This window comes from Mus musculus, chromosome 10 (assembly GCF_000001635.26).
Source record: "Mus musculus strain C57BL/6J chromosome 10, GRCm38.p6 C57BL/6J".
Classification (NCBI taxonomy): domain Eukaryota; kingdom Metazoa; phylum Chordata; class Mammalia; order Rodentia; family Muridae; genus Mus; species Mus musculus.
Window position 1 is genome coordinate 22,104,315 of NC_000076.6, and position 23,379 is coordinate 22,127,693.

The following is a 23,379-nucleotide window of genomic DNA, read 5'->3' on the forward strand; positions in this document are numbered from 1 at the left end:
TCGAGTCCAGTGCGTGCAAGAATTAACCAATATGAATGCTCTGCTTAGAAAAAATGTTAAAATACTTGTATTAGTGTTAGTACATTCAGAAATATTTATTAAGTGCTAAGGCAATTACTTAATTTATAATACAATTACATTGTTTCACCCTAATTGTCATGAAAACCACATAGTAGGCATTTCTCAATGGCTTTTTAATTTGTCATTTGTAAAGTAAATCTTTAAATTTTATCAATTGCTTATGGGAAGGCTGGCTATACAGTTTGAAGCAGCGTTTAATAAATTATTTTGCAAGTTCATATACTTTATGTGGATGTTTATAAAGTGCATTGTTATTTTTTCTTAAAGATAATACACATGTATTCTATATAAGGAATTTACCCAAAAAATACCAAAAAGAGTAGGATAAAAAATGAAAACAAATTATTTCATAAAAATTTATTCTAAATATCTTGATCAGTTAATTAGAAAAAAAGTAATACACAATTATAGCCTGGAGCCATTTCTATGTGTATTATTGTATCAAGATGGAATGCCTTTTTTTTTTTTCTGAGACAGGGTTTCTCTGTGTAGCCCTGGCTGTCCTGGAACTCACTCTGAGACCAGGCTGGCCTCGAACTCAGAAATCCACCTGCCTCTGCCTCCCAAGTGCTGGGATTAAAGGCATGCCGGAATGTCTTTTTAAAAGTTTGAAAGAGTTGGTAATTTGTAATTTGGGTTGAGATAAAACTTGTTTTTTTTCCTATAATATGAGTTTTATAAATATGTAATTTTCATGTAAGAATGGTCAAACTCTACATCATGAACAATTTAAATATCTATGACAGTTCTAGAGTTGCTGAGAATTTAATTTTTATCATGAAATCAGGTACACTTCATTATAACAAATTGATAACTTACATAATTATGTAGTATTGGAATAATTTATGAATAATAAATGAGGTGTATAATAAAGAGCTAAACGATGAAGCACAATGCAAGATTTCTTGGACGTGGTAACAAACTTTTTCACCATACAGAACTGGCTGATGCAAGCCAAACTTGGATCCTCTGGAAGAGCAGCAAGTGCTTTTAACTGCTAAGCCATCTCTTTAACCTTCATTTCCTGTGGATTATATATTAGGTAGCCACACTGCTGTGGTCATAGGAAAAGGTGCACCCATCAGGAAATGAGGGGATTTTAGTAAACTGTTACAAAATTTCAATTCAGTGGAATAGTAAGCCATGAGACCTATTGTATAGAATGATTACTATAATTAGAACTTACAAAACATCTAAAAGAGTAGATCTTGAGTGTTCTTGCTGAAAAAATTGTGGTAATATATATAATGAGAGTCTTAGATAAATTATTTTTTGATATACATATATACAAATACAATCATCCAAAATTTATATGAATGTGTCAACTACACTTTACCATGAGTGTAGAATTTTTTAAATGATGAGATATGGTGCTGTGTTACATACCTCAGGTCATCGGTTTTCTACAGTACATGATGTTCAAAGATAGTAAGGTGGTTTAAAATTTAATATTCTTACTAAATATTTAGCAAGAATATTAGTATAATACTAGCTATAGTTATTAGCTAATTTAGCATAAAATACTGGTCATAGTTCAACAACAGGAAAGCTGTTTTGAAACCCAGAGTAAAACTCTGATCAAACTCTAAAAGAAAAGTCAACTGAAAACAGGACAAGGCAGTTTCATGTAAATAGTATAAATGTAAATGGGGAATGAATCAAACAACAAAGTATTTCTTATAATCACTGACAGGAGAGCACAAGGGAACTTGCTGACTTCTAGATCATTTTCATTGTAGAATTGACAGTGGGGAAGGCTTGGAGACAGAGTAGAGTGGTTGGTAACAGATTTAACTATTTTATTGGAAGTATAAAGTCAAATATATATGAACATTCCAAATGAGACATACATATAAGATTCAAATTTAACAACCACAAGTAAAAGAGAACATGTGACATTTGTCTTTTGAGTCTCTGCTACATCAGTCAGAATGGTTATTTCCGGTTCTATTATCTGTGAAATTACATTTTTATTTTTCTTAACAGCTTAATAATATTCCATTGTGTGCATGTAAATGCTATTATTATCCACTCATCCCTTGATGCTCATTGAGGCTATCTCCATTTCTTTACTATTGTGACTAGAACAGCAATGAAAAGTGGATGAGTGTATAGCTAGGTTATGAGATATTTATTATATACATACATATGATATATATCATAGAAGGAGATACTTTCCCCACATCAGTACAATATTTATCATGTTTTATCTTAACTATTTTGACTGGGTTAAGATGAAAAAATCTCAAATTATAATTTATATTTCTTTGGTAGCTCAGGGTGTGTAATATTTTACAAATCAGTTCTTTGTGAATTTCATATAATGTATTTGGATTATATTCCCCTCCCCTATCATGTCTTTCAGATCTACTCCTTCTTCTCTAGCTACCTAACACAGTGGCTTGTATTTGAAAAACTCATGAAGTACTGTTTGTGTTGATCTGGAATGTGTGGCCTTTAGTACCTCATGGTCAACCATCAGAGGCTACACTCTTAAAGAAAACAGACCATTCTTCTCTCAGCAGTTATCAGTAACCAATCACTCCTTAACTAGGGGAGAAACTACAGTTTTATTCCCCCCATCCATGTTGGGATTTCATCACACTTAAGCTTGAGTCTCAAGGCAAGATAGAGAAAGCAACTGGAGGCTCCAATTCAAACAGTTGGCAGGGCTCTGAAACTCTGCTCACTTACAATTCCAGTACATTCTCTATGGTGATCTGAAGAGTCCCAGAGAAAGGGAGATGGACCAGGAGGAGGTGGATGCTCCTAGCAAGCAACTGTGAGATTTGGGTAGATCTGCATCTGTGCTGCAGGGTCTCTGGTAGAGAGTATTCTAGAATTGAAGAATTTAAAACTATTTCTCACTCATTTGTATTTCATCTTTTAAGAACTCTCTGTTTAGTTTTCTTCTCCTTTTTTTAAAGGAATAGAAGAAAAAATGCAGTGTCATTAGGGGTCCCAGGCATCTTGAGCTTAATGTGGGGTGTCTCTAACAGCACACGTATCACCTAATGTTAATTGTATGTATGTTATTCATGTGTGCTAATTATTAACATGTTACATGCTAATTACATGTAACATATATGTACCACCCTCAGTTTTATTTATTAATACATATTTATTGAGAAAGGCTTTCACTGTGTAGAGTGACTGGTTGGTAACTCCATATGTACATTGTAGCTGCTCACAGCTACACGAACCGGGTTCCTGAACGGGAGGCTGGGGCTGTATGGAAAAAGATGGTGAGAGAAATTTGAGACCAAGACAAAGATACTGATCAAGGCCCAAAGTTTACTTAAGAGTCTGAGCTTATAAAGGGGGAGGCCCATCCACCATCATGCCAGGCTCTCGTTACTTTGTCGCCAGGCTCTCGTCACTCTGTCGCCAGGCTGTTCCTTATTCAGGATCACCTCAGGAAGACAGGTTCAGTCTCTCCGCGGGTAGTGGCATCTTGAAGAAAACCTGCAGAGGTGGCAGAACAATAGACCTATCTAGGTCAGAAGACTCTACCCTAGGTGGTCTAGCTGACAGTGGCAGAACAAGTCTGAGCCAGCCTGCTCAAGGCTGGGGGAGGCCACAGTACAACAAGTTGGCCTCCAAGTTGCAGAGATCCACCAGCTTTTTTTTCCTTAATGTTGGAATTAAAGTGGAACCACTCTTGCTGGTATCTCACCCTAGATTCTTTAAATAACATATCTGGTGGTTTAAATAGAAACTGTCCCCATAGAATTATGTTTTTGAATGCTTGACCCATGGAAATGACACTATTAGGTGTCTTGTTGGAGGAAGTGTATCATTGTAGAGACAGGCTTTGAGATTTCATATAAGCTTAAGCTATGCCAAGTGAAACATTCTCCTGCTACCTTTGGATCAAAATGTAGAACTCTCAGCTCCTTCTCCAGCATCATGTCTGCCTGGATATTGCCATGCTTCCCAGCATGATAATAATGGACTAATCCTCTAAAACTGTAAGCCAGATCCAATTAAATGTTTTATAAGAGTTGCCTTGGTCATGGTGTCTCTTCACAGCAATAAAATCCAAACTAAGACAGCCTTTTAATAACATACAATACAATACAATACAATACAATACAATACATGAGGCAAATAATTGTTATATTATACTTTGATGAAAAAAATAAATGGAAGTAGTCTATACAGAGTCATTAAAGGTATAAGATTTTCCAGATACTTCCAATCCATTTTTGAATCTGTAGCTGTGCAACCAACAGACACAGTGGACAAACAACATATACAAGTAGTAAGGGACAGGCCCTGCTTTCATAGTAGTGATAATCAGAGGAACTTTCAGAGATATGGACAGATAGCTGATACCTTCAAGGAGACCAGCAATCACTCATCACAATGTCCAATGGAAAAAGAACACAAACAGCAGGACTGTACATGTTTCAGGATGGGAAGGGAAGAAGTCCAATCACTATGTAACGAATGAGAAATTTTCCAGCAGGCATAAGGATGGGAAATAGCACCACTTTTTCCTCTGTAACACTGGCATTCAACTTTAGAGAGAAGAACTTATCCATGGGGGGGGGGGGATCTCCTACCCCTTCAGGGAAAAGAATTTCAATTAGAAATTTTTACTTAATCCTACTTGCCGCTGGCTCTTGTTTGTACAATTTTCTCAAATCTCTTGCTAACCTCTCTTTATACAACTGTTAACCTATGAGTAAAGATAACTCACAGACACCAAATTGTTTTATTTAGTTAAGGTAAAAAGTCATAGAGGCAATGGTATAAGAGATATAATAATAATATTAATAATAATATATTTGTGTGAAAGGAAATAATTTCAGCAGTTTTGCTCAAGCTTGACAAAGTGTGCTTTGTACTATGTAAAGAAAAAATGTAATATCTTGAAATATCTCATCATTTATCAAATGGCAGTGACCTCTAAATTATTTTAATATGTTATTATATGATAAAGGCTTCTTCTAGATCCATCTATAGTTTTTAAGCATTCTTTTACTCTGTTGTACGATTTTGTTATATCTGCATTTACTTTAGCTACAAAGTAAAGGAAGAAATACATCTAGGAAATATAAAATTATTGATATTTGAATGTCACTTTGTCTGAATCAAGAGACCTGCTGACAAAAATTCTTGGAGTTGAAAAATATATTGACAATATCAATATGAATAACAAAAAAATCTATGTCCCTGATAGTTGACCAAAGTTTTTGTATTAAAAGAAAGCATTGATTTCAATTGATAAAGATATATCTATACAAGACAGATGATTTAACTATAATTTATCAGGAACTACTGAATGACAAACTTATACTAAATGGATATTTTAAAAAAGCACATAAATGCAAAAGGAACATTGTAATTGAGGCGAACTCATTTGGCTTCTAAATATGGGGCTGTTGATAACTTTACCAACATGAAGAAATAATTTTATATTTCCTAGATATATTTTTATCAACTTATTGATTTTTTATTAGATATTTTCTTCATGATAACAGTGTTTAAACTACTTTGCTCAATCTCAAGTATATAGAGGAGGTTTATTTAGATCACAAATGTACTCACTACCCATACAGAAGATTTAATGATTCAGCTCAGGAGATAGAACTTGACAGGCCAACCTTCCATACTCAGAGTTCTTTCTAACAACTTCTCTGACTGATTCCTGGACATGTTTCTATGATATTTCAGTGATTCCTTCAGCACTGCAATTAAAGTTAGTTCCTCAAATTTATGTCACATGTACTGTCAGATAGTTGGACACTTCCTTTAAAGATTAGTATCATAAATAAAAGTTAAATCACCAGTTGCCAGATTATTTTATTTGTGTGAATGAATGAGCGTGCATGTGTAGGAGCAGGTGTGCATACATGTTTCTGTGCTTTGGGTGTGTTGTGTATATAAAATACAGAGTATATGTCCAATTTTTCTATATTTGTTTTCTACTGTATGTTTCAAGACTGTGTCTCCCACCAAATCTAGAGCTCACCAATTCTGCTACACTAGCTGGCCAGCAAGCTTCAAAAAATGACCAGACTTTTACCTGAGAACTAAAGATAAACCCCAGGTCCTCTTATTTGGCAGACTGTGTTATCTCCTAAGCATCAGATTCAGAATGCCACCCTGGTTTCTATAGTTATAACCAATGAGTCATGAGGCTTTGCTATTCCTCTAACACTAACTTTCTTGACACTTCTTTACTACAGGCGAATCAGACTGAAGAGTACGGCAGTCAATAAGGGTCACCCAGAGGAGTTTATTCTACTCAGGTTTGCAGACAGTTCTTGGCTGGGACTCCCTTCATTCTTCTTGTGGAAACATAGCCCAGAGCGATGACTGGGAAGATTACCATCATTCTCCTGTCTTCCTTAGACCCATGATTCCACAGCTCCAGGTATTTCTTCCTCACCAACCTCTCCTTTCTGGACATGTGCTACACCACAAGCATCGTGCCTCAGATGCTAACTGACCTGGTGCCTCCCACAAAGACCATCAGCTTCATGGGATGCGTAGCTCAGCTTTATTTGTTCCACACAATTGGGGGTACAGAGGGTATCCTCCTGGTTCTTATGTCCTCTGTACGCTTGCTATGTGGACATCTGCAGATTTCTGTACTACACCTTGTCGAAGGCCAGCTCTGGAGTTCTAGTTCTTTCTTGATGGTAGCTGAGCATCAGTGGGGGCAAGACTTGGTCTTGTGATGGATTGAAATTGCTTTTTTTAATTAATAATAGTGTTTACCTATCTTGACTTTAAGTTACTGTGAAGCCAGAATCTACAGGCCTCTGGTCAAATGAACACATCTCTTAACAGCAGAGGACTGAGTAAAGGATTCATTGCGAGGGCTCCTTTCTCTTTGTCCAGAAGCCTCGCCTTTAGCTTCGCAGGTGCTAGGGAGCAAGAAACTTTTATTGGGCCAGAAGAGAGTCATGCTTGCATAAGGAAAAAATTTACACTTGCGAATATGCATAAACACACATATTTTCATAATAACATTCATACCTATTTGTTGAGCCCAACAGTTTATCTAATCAGCTTACATACATACACACATACATACATACGTACACACATACATACATACTTACACACATACATACATACTTATCTAAGCATATGGAGCAGAGGTCCAAACACCAGTGCAGAAAGAACTCACTCATTCTGGATGAAAAATGAGTTCCAATCTTTATTGCATAGAGAAAGGAAAAACTTCTACCTTTAATTGCTAAATTAATTAAACCCAAGTCTATAAGAAAAAAAAAACTTTGCCCTTTTTAGTAAGACTGAGGCCTGCCTTGTTAAGAAAAGACCTGTTCTGTCCCATGGTAAGGAGAAGCCCACTGCTCTTTCTGCTTTTTTTGCAGCTTCTTTGTCCCTCCTTCCCTCTGCTCTTTGCATATTGTTCTCTTCTTCTGCTCCTGTCCTAACGTCCTCTTTATTTTTAAGGGAAAGTAAAATGGGAGAAATCTATTAGAATATATTCTCTCTTAGTTTCTAAATTACTCACTTAATTTTAAGTTACTCTACTCTGCTGTCTTTCTCCTTATTCCTCCTAATTTTGTTCTCTCCTTCTCCTTCTAACCTTGCGTCCTCCTCCTACTCTGATGTTATGTCATGTGATGTAAACATTCATAGTTTTCGTACCTTTTCTAGGGGGATAGATCACATGGTTTTTCCAAGATCATTTTTTCAAAAGTTCAAATAAAAACTCAAATCATAAATTGTATAAGAAGTTTATAATACAGATGTTTTACATGTATATCCCTTAAGATTAACTATCTGGCTAAATAATAATTTTCTGTCACTGGCTTCAGGGGTTCATGGGGAGTTAAAGATCATATCTTTTTTGTATCTCATTTGGCACTGAGGTTTTGTGTAGATAAACCCAGTCAATATTTTATCTTCTGTCTTTGCACTCACAATAAATCATTAGTTCCCTTTTATGACCTTTGGTTAATTGTTTAACAACCTCTTGGTATATGTTCAAAGTTGTAAATGCCTGATTTCTATTTCCAAAGCAATTAACTCTTGACACTTGAAGGATTGCAGAGTTCTAATTGCAGTTTCATATGAGAGAGGCTTTAATAGCAGTCCTATTATAAAAACATAATAATTATTAGTGTAATTTTAGGAACTGCTATAGGATCTTTATTAAGAATTAAGAAATCATCTATTTGACTGTATAGTGTCACTACAAGGCAGTATATCTTTGTTGATCTGCAGAAATCTGTCCAATAGGGTCGGCTAATTCCCAGGGATTAGTATATTAATTTGATAATGACGGAAAATGCATATCAGCTTCAAGAAGCAATCCTGAGATAAAGTTTCTTTGGGAACTTACTTCATCGAGCTCATCCACCACAGACAATGCAAAGGCAGTGGACCACCTCCATGAAGGCCTCCTGCTAGCCATAGCCTATTCTAGATGGCTCCAGACAAACTCTCCTCATACACTGGCATCACTGCCTCCTGTTAATGACCAAATCGGGCTGAAAGGAATTCCCCATGCTGTATCAGAACCCACTGTGACATTGCAATTGCCAATGTGTGGCCACAATAAACTGGATCACTTGATGTGTCAGATTCTAGTTCTAATAAAAACTAGATGTGGTGAAAAAGAAATGAATGGGCTTGCTTTCTCTTTGGTAAGCATTTTTCTTTTAGCTGTTGCTCTGTGTTTAATTCTTGCCTCCTCTGGTAGTATTTTATATAAACATGCTATATTTTAAATAAAATCTTCAGAGGGAAGGGAAAAGGACTTTGGGACAAGCTCCTCTCATCTCAGTGTAGTTCTCTTGTTCTATGGTTCAGCCATTAGTATGTATCTCAACACACACCACCATTGCCGAAGTTCATGTCTCTTTTCTATAGAGTAGTGATTCCTACTCTCAACTCCTTTATCTATACCTGAGGTAAGAATGTAAAGGGGACATTGGGAAACCTATTCAGCAACATTTTTATTTAAAAGTGAAAGCATATAGACATTCAAAGTAGTTAACAAATTAGAGCCTCTTCCTCTAACTCATTCACTGTACAAAGTTCATCCTTTTTTGTGGGAAGGCACATGTGCCGTTGCCGGGTGGCGCTGGCTACCACTGGCCACCACGCATACATAGGCAGTAAAGTTTTTCTTGCCAAGATGAGGTTTTGAGAATTAACCAATCAGATGAGAGACAAGTTAACCAATCAGATGAGAGACAAGTTAACCAATCAGATGTAGGCATGTAAATGAGGTGGTAAGCATAACCCATGCATAACCAATCCAGGTGTGAGACATGCCTCTCTTAGGCCTATATAAGCAGCACCAGTTCTGGGCTTGGGGTCACTTCACCTCTGCAGTTAAGCTCTCCCAGTAAATGTGTGCGGAAGGATCCTGTTGCAGCGTCGTTCTTGCTGGCAAGTCGGGCGCGCGCAAGACTTTTTATTACATGTTCTTGTAAAACATTTCTTGTTATTTGTGTTTATTATAATCAGGCTAGGCAATGATTAATGTTGGATACTATTAACTGTGGGAAGCCACATGTGCCATTGCAGAGTGGCACTGACTACTGCTGGCCACCACGCATAAGTTTGGACAAACAACCAATGTGTACATATGCAGTAAAGTTTTTTTGCAAAGACACTGCTTGGCCCGGGCATGATAATGAGGTTCTGTAAGGTACTGAGAGTATAACCAATCAGATGTGAGACATGCAAATGAGGTATGATAATGAGGTTCTGTAAGGTACTGAGAGAGAGTAGCCAATCAGATGAGGAACATGCAAATGAGGCGTAGTGCATAACCAATCCAGGTGTGAGACACGCCTCTCCTAGGCCTATAAAAGCAGCACCAGTTCTGGGCTCGGGGTCTTTTCGCCTCTGCAATCAAGCTCTCCCAATAAACGTGTGCAGAAGGATCCTGTTGCAGCGTCGTTCTTGCTGGTCGAGTCCAGTGCGCGCAAGAATTAACCAATATGAATGCTCTGCTTAGAAAAAATGTTAAAATACTTGTATTAGTGTTAGTACATTCAGAAATATTTATTAAGTGCTAAGACAATTACTTAATTTATAATACAATTACATTGTTTCACCCTAATTGTCATGAAAACCACATAGTAGGCATTTCTCAATGGCTTTTTAATTTGTCATTTGTAAAGTAAATCTTTAAATTTTATCAATTGCTTATGGGAAGGCTGGCTATACAGTTTGAAGCAGCTTTTAATAAATTATTTTGCAAGTTCATATACTTTATGTGGATGTTTATAAAGTGCATTGTTATTTTTTCTTAAAGATAATACACATGTATTCTATATAAGGATTTTACCCAAAAATACCAAAAAAGAGTAGGATAAAAAATGAAAACAAATTATTTCATAAAAATTTATTCTAAATATCTTGATCAGTTAATTAGAAAAAAAGTAATACACAATTATAGCCTGGAGCCATTTCTATGTGTATTATTGTATCAAGATGGAATGCCTTTTTTTTTTTTTTTCTGAGACAGGGTTTCTCTGTGTAGCCCTGGCTGTCCTGGAACTCACTCTGAGACCAGGCTGGCCTCGAACTCAGAAATCCACCTGCCTCTGCCTCCCAAGTGCTGGGATTAAAGGCATGCCGGAATGTCTTTTTAAAAGTTTGAAAGAGAAGTTGGTAATTTGTAATTTGGGTTGAGATAAAACTTGTTTTTTTCCTACAATATGAGTTTTATAAATATGTAATTTTCATGTAAGAATGGTCAAACTCTACATCATGAACAATTTAAATATCTATGACAGTTCTAGAGTTGCTGAGAATTTAATTTTTATCATGAAATCAGGTACACTTCATTATAACAAATTGATAACTTACATAATTATGTAGTATTGGAATAATTTATGAATAATAAATAAGGTGTATAAAGAGCTAAACGATGAAGCACAATGCAAGATTTCTTGGACGTGGTAACAAACTTTTTCACCATACAGAACTGGCTGATGCAAGCCAAACTTGGATCCTCTGGAAGAGCAGCAAGTGCTTTTAACTGCTAAGCCATCTCTTTAACCTTCATTTCTTGTGGATTATATATTAGGTAGCCACACTGCTGTGGTCATAGGAAAAGGTGCATCAGGAAATGAGGTGATTTTAGTAAACTGTTACAAAATTTCAATTCAGTGGAATAGTAAGCCATGAGACCTATTGTATAAAATGATTACTATAATTAGAACTTACAAAACATCTAAAAGAGTAGATCTTGAGTGTTCTTGCTGAAAAAATTGTGGTAATATATATAATGAGAGTCTTAGATGAATTATTTTTTGATATACATATATACAAATACAATCATCCAAAATTCATATGAATGTGTCAACTACACTTTACCATGAGTGTAGAATTTTTTAAATGATGAGATATGGTGCTGTGTTACATACCTCAGGTCATCGGTTTTCTACAGTACATGATGTTCAAAGATAGTAAGGTGGTTTAAAATTTAATATTCTTACTAAATATTTAGCAAGAATATTAGTATAATACTAGCTATAGTTATTAGCTAATTTAGCATAAAATACTGGTCATAGTTCAACAACAGGAAAGCTGTTTTGAAACCCAGAGTAAAACTCTGATCAAACTCTAAAAGAAAAGTCAACTGAAAACAGGACAAGGCAGTTTCATGTAAATAGTATAAATGTAAATGGGGAATGAATCAAACAACAAAGTATTTCTTACAATCACTGACAGGAGAGCACAAGGGAACTTGCTGACTTCTAGATCATTTTCATTGTAGAATTGACAGTGGGGAAGGCTTGGAGACAGAGTAGAGTGGTTGGTAACAGATTTAACTATTTTATTGGAAGTATAAAGTCAAATATATATGAACATTCCAAATGAGACATACATATAAGATTCAAATTTAACAACCACAAGTAAAAGAGAACATGTGACATTTGTCTTTTGAGTCTCTGCTACATCAGTCAGAATGGTTATTTCCAGTTCTATTATCTGTGAAATTACATTTTTATTTTTCTTAACAGCTTAATAATATTCCATTGTGTGCATGTAAATGCTATTATTATCCACTCATCCCTTGATGCTCATTGAGGCTATCTCCATTTCTTTACTATTGTGACTAGAACAGCAATGAAAAGTGAATGAGTGTATAGCTAGGTTATGAGATATTTATTATATACATACATATGATATATATCATAGGAGGAGATACTTTCCCCACATCAGTACAATATTTATCATGTTTTATCTTAACTATTTTGACTGGGTTAAGATGAAAAAATCTCAAATTATAATTTATATTTCTTTGGTGGCTCAGGGTATGTAATATTTTACAAATCAATTCTTTGTGAATTTCATACAATGTATTTGGATTATATTCCCCTCCCCCATCATGTCTTTCAGATCTACTCCTTCTTCTCTAGCTACCTAACACAGTGTCTTGTATTTGAAAAACTCATGAAGTACTGTTTGTGTTGATCTGGAATGTGTGGCCTTTAGTACCTCATGGTCAACCACCAGAGGCCACACTCTTAAAGAAAACGGATCATTCTTCTCCCAGCAGTTATCAGTAACCAATCACTCCTTAACTAGGGGAGAAACTTCAGTTTTATTCCCCCCCCCCCATCTATGTTGGGATTTCATCACACTTAAGCTTGAGTCTCAAGGCAAGATAGAGAAAGCAACTGGAGGCTCCAATTCAAACAGTTGGCAGGGCTCTGAAACTCTGCTCACTTACAATTCCAGTACATTCTCTGTGGTGATCTGAAGAGTCCCAGAGAAAGGGAGATGGACCAGGAGGAGGTGGATGCTCCTAGCAAGCAACTGTGAGATTTGGGTAGATCTGCATCTGTGCTGCAGGGTCTCTGATAGAGAGTGTTCTAGAATTGAAGAATTTAAAACTATTTCTCACTCATTTGTATTTCATCTTTTAAGAACTCTCTGTTTAGTTTTCTTCTCCTTTTTTAAAGGAATAGAAGAAAAAATGCAGTGTCATTAGGGGTCCCAGGCATCTTGAGCTTAATGTGGGGTGTCTCTAACAGCACACATATCACCTAATGTTAATTGTATGTATGTTATTCATGTGTGCTAATTATTAACATGTTACATGCTAATTACATGTAACATATATGTACCATCCTCAGTTTTATTTATTAATACATATTTATTGAGAAAGGCTTTCACTGTGTACAGTGACTGGCTGGTAACTCCATATGTACATTGTAGCCGCTCACAGCTACACGAACCGGGTTCCTGAACGGGAGGCTGGGGCTGTATGGAAAAAGATGGTGAGAGAAATTTGAGACCAAGACAAAGATACTGATCAAGGCCCAAAGTTTACTTAAGAGTCTGAGCTTATAAAGGGGGAGGCCCATCCACCATCATGCCAGGCTCTCGTTACTTTGTCGCCAGGCTCTCGTCACTCTGTCGCCAGGCTGTTCCTTATTCAGGATCACCTCAGGAAGACAGGTTCAGTCTCTCTGTGGGTAGTGGCATCTTGAAGAAAACCTGCAGAGGTGGCAGAACAATAGACCTATCTAGGTCAGAAGACTCTACCCTAGGTGGTCTAGCTGACAGTGGCAGAACAAGTCTGAGCCAGCCTGCTCAAAGCTGGGGGAGGCCACAGTACAACAAGTTGGCCTCCAAGTTGCAGAGATCCACCAGCCTTTATTTTCTTAATGCTGGAATTAAAGTGGAACCACTCTTGCTGGTATCTCACCCTAGATTCTTTAAATAACATATCTGGTGGTTTAAATAGAAACTCTCCCCATAAAATTATGTTTTTGAACGCTTGACCCGTGGAAATGACACTATTAGGTGTCTTGTTGGAGGAAGTGTATCATTGTAGAGACAGGCTTTGAGATCTCATATAAGCTTAAGCTATGCCAAGTGAAACATTCTCCTGCTACCTTTGGATCAAAATGTAGAACTCTCAGCTCCTTCTCCAGCATCATGTCTGCCTGGATATTGCCATGCTTCCCACCATGATAATAATGGACTAATCTTCTAAAACTGTAAGCCAGCTCCAATTAAATGTTTTATAAGAGTTGCCTTGGTCATGGTGTCTCTTCACAGCAATAAAATCCAAACTAAGACAGCCTTTTAATAACATACAATACAATACAATACAATACAATACAATACAATACAATACAATACATGAGGCAAATAATTGTTATATTATACTTTGATGAAAAAAATAAATGGAAGTAGTCTATACAGAGTCATTAAAGGTATAAGATTTTCCAGATACTTCCAATCCATTTTTGAATCTGTAGCTGTGCAACCAACAGACACAGTGGACAAACAACATATACAAGTAGTAAGGGACAGGCCCTGCTTTCATAGTAGTGATAATCAGAGGAACTTTCAGAGATATGGACAGATAGCTGATACCTTCAAGGAGACCAGCAATCACTCGTCACAATGTCCAATGGAAAAAGAACACAAACAGCAGGACTGTACATGTTTCAGGATGGGAAGGGAAGAAGTCCAATCACTATGTAACGAATGAGAAATTTTCCAGCAGGCATAAGGATGGGAAATAGCACCACTTTTTCCTCTGTAACACTGGCATTCAACTTTAGAGAGAAGAACTTATCCATGGGGGGGGGGATCTCCTACCCCTTCAGGGAAAAGAATTTCAATTAGAAATTTTTACTTAATCCTACTTGTCGCTGGCTCTTGTTTGTACAATTTTCTCAAATCTCTTGCTTACCTCTCTTTATACAACTGTTAACCTATGAGTAAAGATAACTCACAGACACCAAATTTTATTTAGTTAAGGTAAAAAGTCATAGAGGCAATGGTATAAGAGATATAATAATAATAATATTAATAATAATATTAATAATAATATATTTGTGTGAAAGGAAATAATTTCAGCAGTTCTGCTCAAGCTTGACAAAGTGTGTTTTGTACTATGTAAAGAAAAAATGTAATATCTTGAAATATTCTCAACATTTATCAAATGGCAGTGACCTCTAAATTATTTTAATATGTTATTATATGATAAAGGCTTCTTCTAGATCCATCTATAGTTTTTAAGCATTCTTTTAAAGAACATACTGACTGGTTCCTGGGTATGGTTTCTGAGTACTATATAGTCTCCAGTTTAGAATACTGACTGAGAGTGATGGATTGCATAGTGACACATTAGAATATTTGGGTCAGAATCAATCCTTGAAACAACCTGATTTCTTCTATTTTATGATTAAACTCAGCCAGTGGGAGAGTCCAAATACAATTTTACAAGAGTTGTACTTCCAGAAGAGAGATTTTGAAATACAAAGCTACAGATGGTTCTGCTGTGATTTTTCTCTTTTTATGCTAAGTTGTTATATGATTGGATACATTTGACATAAGATGAGTGGAGGAGAATGTTGTTTGAATTGGACAAGAATTTAAAAAAAAAAAAACAAGTGTTTAAAGGAAAGGTTACACAATCTTGTTTCAAAAACCATGAAAAAGAGATACAAATCCTCCTAATGAAAATTTGGAACCTCATAGAAGAAAAAGAAAACCCGAGTTATACTTACATGGGATGTATAGCTCATTCTTAATAAAAAGGATACACAAAGCTAACTACAAGGGTTAAGCAACAGAAGCTGTTAAAGGACTTGAATTTGTTAAATATTTGTATTTCTCTAAGCTTGGGAATAAAAATAAGTAGTATCTCAAACACTTTTATGATTTAAATGTCCATGTTATATTCTCCTGCAGAAAGACCTTCCTAAGGTCCCCTGTTAAGCAGCTCAGCTCTCTGGCTCTTTGTCTCCCTCATTCACAGCTCTCCTGATACAGACAGTATGACACCCTGATTTGCCTTTCCCTCAGATCTGTGACTAGAGTTCTTCCTCCAGTTTCTAAAGTTGTTACTCTTTAAATTGATTTCCTCACCTCTAGAAACATTCTAGCCATGTTTTTTTGCCCAGATTTTTAGCGCTGTCCTTTTGTCATGTTGATAAGTTAATAGGCCTTTTCGCTTTTGTCTCTCTTTTTATTTTGATATTTTTCAGTTTGGAAAAAATCTGTTAGTACAACTATAAATATAATAAAATAAAGTTCTTATTAAACATTTTTAAATGATGCAAAGTATCTTTACAGACCAATTTTCCTTGTGAACATTGATGCAAAAATACTCAATAAAATACTTTCAAATTTATTTCAAGAATACATCAAAAACATCATCCACCATAGTCAAGTAAGCTTCATCCCAGAGATGTAGGGATGTTTCAACATATAAAAGTCTGCCAATATAACACATCACATAAATGAAGTTAAGGGCAAAAAAAACCACATGGTCATCTTATTAGATACTGAAGAAGTCTTTGAAAAAGTCCAAAGCCCCTTCATGCTGAAAGTGTTGGAGAAATCAAGGATAAAAGGGACATACTAAAACATAATGAAGGCAATTTATAGCAGGCTGATAGTCAACATCAAATTAAATGGGGAGAAATTCAAAGCAATTTCACTGAAATCAGGAATAAATCAAGGCTGCTCACTCTCTATATATCTGTCAATAGAACTTGAAGTTCTAGCTAGAGCAATAAAAAGACTGAAGGAGATAAAGGAGATGAAAATTGGAAAGGAAGAAGCCAAAATATCTCTATTTGCAGATGATAAGATAGTATACATAAGTGACCCCAAGCACTCTACCATGGCACCCCTACAGCTAGTAAACACATTCAGTGAAGTGGCTGGATACAAGATAAATTGAAAAAAATCAGTAGTCCTCCCATAAGAAACAACTTTCTGAACAGAACACCAACAGCTCAGGTACTAAGATCAACAATTAAGAACTGGGACCTCATGAAACTGAAAATCTTCTGCAGCACACAAGTCATTGTCAACAGGACAAAATAGCAGCCTACAGAATGAGGAAAGATTTTTACACACTCTACATCTGACAGAGTACTAATAGCCAAAATATATGAAGAACTCAAGAACAGACACCAACAAACAAAATTATCCAATTAGAAAATGAGGTACAGATCTATCTAATCAAAGAATTCTCCACAGTGGCTTCACAAAGAGCCAAGAAGCACTTGAAGAAATTCAACATTCTTACCATTTCCCAACATCAGGAAAATATAAATTAAAATGACTCTGAGATTTCATGTTATACCTGTCAGAATGGGTAAGACCAAAACCACAAGTGACAGATAATGCTGGTGAGGACGTGGGGCAATGGGAACAATCCTCCATTGCTTGTGGGAATGCAAACCTGTACCGTCACTTTGGAAATAAATATGGCAGTTTCTTGGAAATTTAGGAATAGATCCACCTCAAGACCTGGGAATACCACTCCTGGGCATATACTTAAAAAACACTCCATTGTACCACAAAGACATTTGCTCAACTATGTTCATAATAGCGTTACTCATAATAGCCAGGAACAGAAACTGAAAACAACCTAGATATTTCCCACACAAGGAAAGAATAAAGAAAAGTTTGGTAAATTTACCCAATGGTCTTACTGAGATGTTAAAAACAATGACATAATAAAATCTGAAGGCAAATGGATAGGACTAGAAAAATCATTTTGAGTGAGGAAACCTTGACACAGAAAGACTAACATGCTATGTACTCACTTATGAGTGCATATTAGCTGCAAAATAAAGGATAAGTATGCTACAGTCCACAGACCCAGAGAGGCTAAGTAGCAAGGAGGGATCAAGAGAGGATGCATCTTTCTCAATGGAAAGAGGAAATAGAATCGATATTGCATGTGAATCGGGGGCCATTGAAGATGGAAACAAGAGTTCCGATGGGTAGAGGACAGAGGCAGAATGTACTGAGAGAGAGAACTGGAATTTGAAGGCAATTCGGGGGCAAGGTAGAAACTTAATCCAATGGAAACTCCCTGGAATCTATTAGGGTGTTGTATTATGAATGTTAATTATGTTCTCCCTCCAAAACTATTTGCATGAGAGGGTATACACATAGCTTTTGAGAACCTGCCCCCAATTGCCTCTGATTGGTAAATGAAGATGCCAGCAGCCAATAGTTGCAGAGGACAGACAGAGGTGGAAGTTTAGGATTCCTGAGCTTGGGATAGGAGGGCAGGAGAGAAAAGAGATCTGCCATGCTTCAGGAGAAGAGGGTGTCTGCCATGGTGTAGAAAAGCAAGGTGAATGTCAAGAAAACATGGCTCAGACTGCTGACCAATTGGAGTTAAGAACAGCCAAGATGGAACAGAGAGGAGTTAGTGAGTCGTTACTTGGAATAATTGGCAGAGGTAAATTCTAGAGCAGGGAGGCTAGGCAGTTGCCCAGCTATTGTGCTGCTTAAAGCATATTAAAATATAAAGGCTGTGTGTGTGTCTCTCTCTCATTTGGGAACATAAACCATTGAGGTAGGTAGCAGCCCTGAGCTGGGATTCATTTATAAGTATTAATACAACAGATTGTATCCCAAACATGGAGCAAGAACTAATTTTCAAAAATTAATTGGCGACTCCTGAACGGAAAACATATACCCTCCCTTTAAGATAAGAGGCAGGGAGAATTGGTTCCTTGGCAGAGAGCTTAAGCCCTGGATGCTGAACGTTCCTGCTGGGAGAAGGTCAAGGCCAACAGAGCAGGCTTGAGTAAGATGGGAATGGAAAGGTTGGTGGAAATTTAAGAAGTCAATGCTTCTCAAGCAACTGAGAATTCTGGGATGCTTGGGAATTCTGGGATACCTTAACATGGCATTCATCCAGAAACCAGCCTAACAATAGGCTCATCACAAAATAGGAGGGAATTTAATTCAAGTTAAATGCATAGGAAAGGATGTTAATCCAAATTATATAAGAAGAAAGGGGATAGAATTATATATCCACAGATACTAATGTCTTTTGAAAGGAAAGAAAAATTGCATCATTTTAGGCATAGAAGGGAGAAACAGTGGAAATTGCTTTAAGTGTTTTTAAGTAATAAATGCTTTAAGTGGTTTTAAAGAGATATTAATCTCCATACAAGGGAGGAATGAAGGAAAACTGCATTGTTTTAAGGAAAGAAGGGTAAGCCTAAGAATAAGCTTATACAGAAATATAGAAGGAAATTTACTGAAGTTAAATACATATGAAAGGATGTTAGTTCAAGTTATAAAAAGAGAAAGGGCTTATAATTATATATCTACAGATACTATTCTCCTTAGAAAGGAGGAATAAAGGAAAATTGCACTGTTTTGAGGATAAAATGGAGAAATAGTTGTAGTTGTCTTAAGTATTTTTAAGTTACATAGGAGAATAAAGAAATCCAGTACTTTGATCTCAAATATAGGAAATAAAGGCACAGAGATAAAAAGAAACCTAATCTCAACAGATAATACTAAAGAGATATGAACATAGAAGGGGAGGAATAGAATGGAGAAATAGTCATAATTACTTTAAGTGTTTTTAAGTATACATGGAAAAATAAAGAAATCTAGACCTTTGATATCAAATATAGGAAACAAAGGCATGGAGACAGATAGAAACCCTATCTCAATAGATAACAATAATTGGTTAAAATTCTTTTAATAGCTTTGAGTTGTTTTAGTCATCAAAATGAAGGTTGCTATAAGTTAGGAGGTATTAATGATATTACTAATGCTCTGGGACAGGCCAGAGAAGAATTGCCAGACCAAGGACATGCTATTTTGGGAGAGAGGCTCTATATTTGTATTAAAAAGGAAGGAGAAAAGGTTTTGGACCACTTCCAAAGTAATATGTATCAGATATAATAGGGGAAGACCCCCTGAACATCTTGGCTACAGACAGGAAAGAAAACTTTAAGAAGACCAAACAGGACAGGTAACATGAATTGCTGATCCCGCCACATGGGAACAGCCCTGAAACTGGATGAAACATAAAAATGTCTTCAGCTGAAACTTCAACTAAAATTAGCCAATAAATCTTTTTGGTTACAGAGTCCTTAAAATTAATCATGCCATCCTCCACATAGCATGGATGAAGACTTATTACAATTGATTATTGATCAAACTAACTCATGAAAAAGGCAGTTGTTTTTCACTCACCCAGACAATGAGCAAATTTCATCCTTAACTGCTCTGTGCACCATGCACAATCCAAACAAATATCTTTAGAGAACTAAAAATTTGGTTTTAAGATTCATATACTGCAGCACATTTGCCAGTCTGGGTATGTAACCTGCAGCAATCATGGCTAGCCATCTGGAACTCAACAAAGGCATCAAGATGCCCACACTGGGCCTGGGCACCTGGAAGTTCCCTCCTGGCTAGGTGACTAAGGATATGAAGGTTGCTTTTGACATGGGGTATCGTCACATCGACTGCACCCAGGTGTGCCAGAATGAGAAGGAGGTGGGTGTGGCCCTCCAAGAGAAGATTAAGGCGCAGGTGGTGAAGCTCCAGGATCTCTTCATGGTCAGCAAGCTGTAGTGCACGTTTCCATGACAAGAGCATGATGAAAGGAGCCTGCCAGAAGACACTGAGTGACCTGCAGCTGAGCTACCTGAATCTGCCTTACTCACTGGCCCAGGGGCTTCAAGCCTGGGCCCAAGTATTTCCCCCTGGATGCATTAGGAAACGTGATTCCTAGTGACACCGATTTTGTGGACACTTGGACGCTATGGAACAACTTGTGGATGAAGGTTTGGTAAGAGCAATTAGTATCTCCAACTTCAACCCTCTTCAGATTGAGAGTATCTTGAACAAACCTGGCTTAAAATATAAGCTTGCGGTGAACCAGATCAAGTTCACCGACCCATACCTAACTCAGGAGAAGCTGATTGAGTACTGCGACTGCAAAGGAATCGTGGTGACAGCATACAGTTCCCTTGGTTCTCCTGACAGGCCCCGGGCCAAGCCTGAAGACCCTTCTCTCCTGGAGAATCCCAGGATCAAGGCAATTGCAGCAAAGTACAATAAAACTACAACCCAGGTGCTGATCCGGTTCCCCATTCAAAGGAACTTGGTAGTGATGCCCAAGTCTGTGACACCAGCAAGCATTGCTGAGAACTTTAAGGTCTTTGACTCTGAGCTGAGCAGCAAGGACATGACCACTCTACTCAGCTACAGCAGGAAATGGAGGGTGATGAGCTGTGCCAAACACAACGATTACCCCTTCCACACAGAAGTCTGAAGCTGCAGCGGATCCCTGCTCCTCCTTGAGAGACGTATACCCGTTCTTTCAGCCTCATCTGCCTTTGCAAGTATCCCGTGTCCTGTGTTCCTCTGCACTGCGTGGCACCTTGTAGACCAGATGGTGAGAGTTTGTTAGTTTAATGTAGAATCTGGAGGGCAGTACCAGTAGCTGAGGTGTTTCTTCCAGCCTTTCTTTGTCTTTCTTCTTACCCACCTGGAGGACTTTAACACGAATACTGTTTCCAATCAAAGAGAAGCAAGATTTATAGCCCAAGTCGTGCCACTAAAACTTTAATTTGAGTGCTTAGGACCAGCACCAGGGTAGTTAGGGCGCAGAGTCGGCTGACACCGGCCAGCTACCCACAAGACCCGCCACAGGATCTTAAGACCTCTGGTGAGTGGAACACAGCTGCTGCTCCAATCCAATTGCACAGGACCTGATACTGCATTAATTAGGGAAGCAGAAAACCCGGCCTGATCAGGGGCACAAGTCCCTTCCGGTCCATGCCAGCACAGAGGTACCTTGGGGGTGGAGTCTGCAGACACCCGTAAGGTATACACAGGACACTCCACGGGATCTTAAGACCTCTGTGAGTGGATCACAACTTCTTCCAGGAGGCAGGTTCGAACACCAGATATCTGGGCACCTTCCCTGCAAGAGAAGAGCTTGCCTGCAGAGATTACTCTGAACACTGAAACTCAGGAGAGACCTAGTCTCCCAGGTCTGCTGATAGAGGCTAACATAAACACCTGAGGAACAAGTTCTAACCAGAGACAAATACAACAACTAACTCCAGAGATTACCAGATGGCGAAAGGCAAACGTAAAAATCTTACTAACAGAAACCAAGACCACTCACCATCATCAGAACACAGCACTCCCACCTGACCCAGTCCTGGGCACCCCAACACACCCGAAAAACTTGACCAGATTTAAAAGCATATCTCATGATGATGGTAGAGGACATCAAGAAGGACTTTAATAACTCACTTAAAGAAATACAGAAGAACACTGCTAAACAGGTAGAAGACATTAAAGAGGAAGCACAAAAATCCCTTAAAGTATTGCAAGAAAACACGACCAAACAGGTAATGATATTGAATAAAACCATCCAAGACCTAAAAAGGGAAGTAGACACTATAAAGAAAACCCAAAGTGAGGCAACGCTGGAGATAGAAAACCTAGGAAAGAAATCTGGAACTATAGATGCAAACATCAGCAACAGAATACCAGAGATGGAAGAGAGAATCTCAGATGCAGAAGATTCCATAGAGAACATCGGCAAAACAATCAAAGAAAATACAAAATGCAAAAAGATCCTAACTCAAAACATCCAGGAAATCCAGGACACAATAAGAAGACCAAACCTACAGATAATAGTAGTAGATGAGAATGAAGATTTTCAACTTAAAGGGCCAGCAAATATCTTCAACAAAATTATAGAAGAAAACTTCCCAAACCTAAAGAAAGAGATGCCCATGAACATACAAGAAGCCTACAGAACCCCAAATAGACTGGACCAGAAAAGAAATTCCTCCAGACACATAATAATCAAAACAACAAATGCACTAAATAAAGATAGAATATTAAAAGCAGTAAGGGAAAAAGGTCAAGTAACATATAAAGGCAGGCCTATCAGAATTACACCAGACTTTTCACCAGAGACTATGAAAGCCAGAAGAGCCTTGGACAGATGTTATACAGACCTTAAGAGAACACAAATGCCAGCCCAGGCTACTATACCCAGCCAAACTCTCAATTACCATAGAAGGAGAAACCAAAGTTTTCCACAACAAAACCAAATTCACACATTATCTTTCCATGAATCCAGCCCTTCAAAGGATAATAACAGAAAAAACCAATACAAGGACAGAAACCACACCCTAGAAAAAGAAAGAAAGTAATCCCTCAACAAACCAAAAAGAAGACAGCCACAAAAACAGAATGCCAACTCTAAAAACAAAAATAATAGGAAACAACAATTACTTTTCCTTAATATCTCTTAATATCAATGGACTCAATTCCCCAATAAAAAGACATAGACTAACAGACTGGCTACATAAAAAGAACCCAACATTCTGCTGCTTACAGGAAACCCATCTCAGGGAAAAAGACAGACACTACCTCAGAGTGAAAGGCTGGAAAACAATTTTCCAAGCAAATGGTCTGAAGAAACAAGCTGGAGTAGCAATTCTAATATCGAATAAAATCGACTTCCAACCCAAAGTTATCAAAAAGGACAAGGAGGGACAC

At 37.4% G+C, this 23,379-nt stretch overlaps 1 protein-coding gene and 2 pseudogenes across 2 annotated transcripts in view; 2 read left to right on the plus strand and 1 right to left on the minus strand.

Annotated features, from left to right (window-relative positions):
* Positions 1-2,825: 2,825 nt before the first annotated feature.
* On the plus strand, positions 2,826-9,037 carry Gm19791 (annotated as a pseudogene).
* E030030I06Rik (RIKEN cDNA E030030I06 gene) overlaps positions 8,736-23,379 on the minus strand; it is a 36,221-nt gene continuing 21,577 nt past the window's right edge. Inside the window, exon 2 of one of the 2 annotated variants that reach the window (NM_001254744.1) lies at positions 8,736-10,034. In NM_001254744.1, coding sequence (NP_001241673.1) covers positions 9,818-10,034 — 217 coding nt within the window. In that variant the 3' untranslated portion in view covers positions 8,736-9,817. Of the gene's footprint in view, positions 10,035-11,857; positions 13,543-23,379 lie in introns of those variants that run through there. The other variant, XM_017313965.2, reaches the window with a different exon arrangement.
* Gm7678 (predicted gene 7678) lies at positions 20,182-21,121 on the plus strand (annotated as a pseudogene).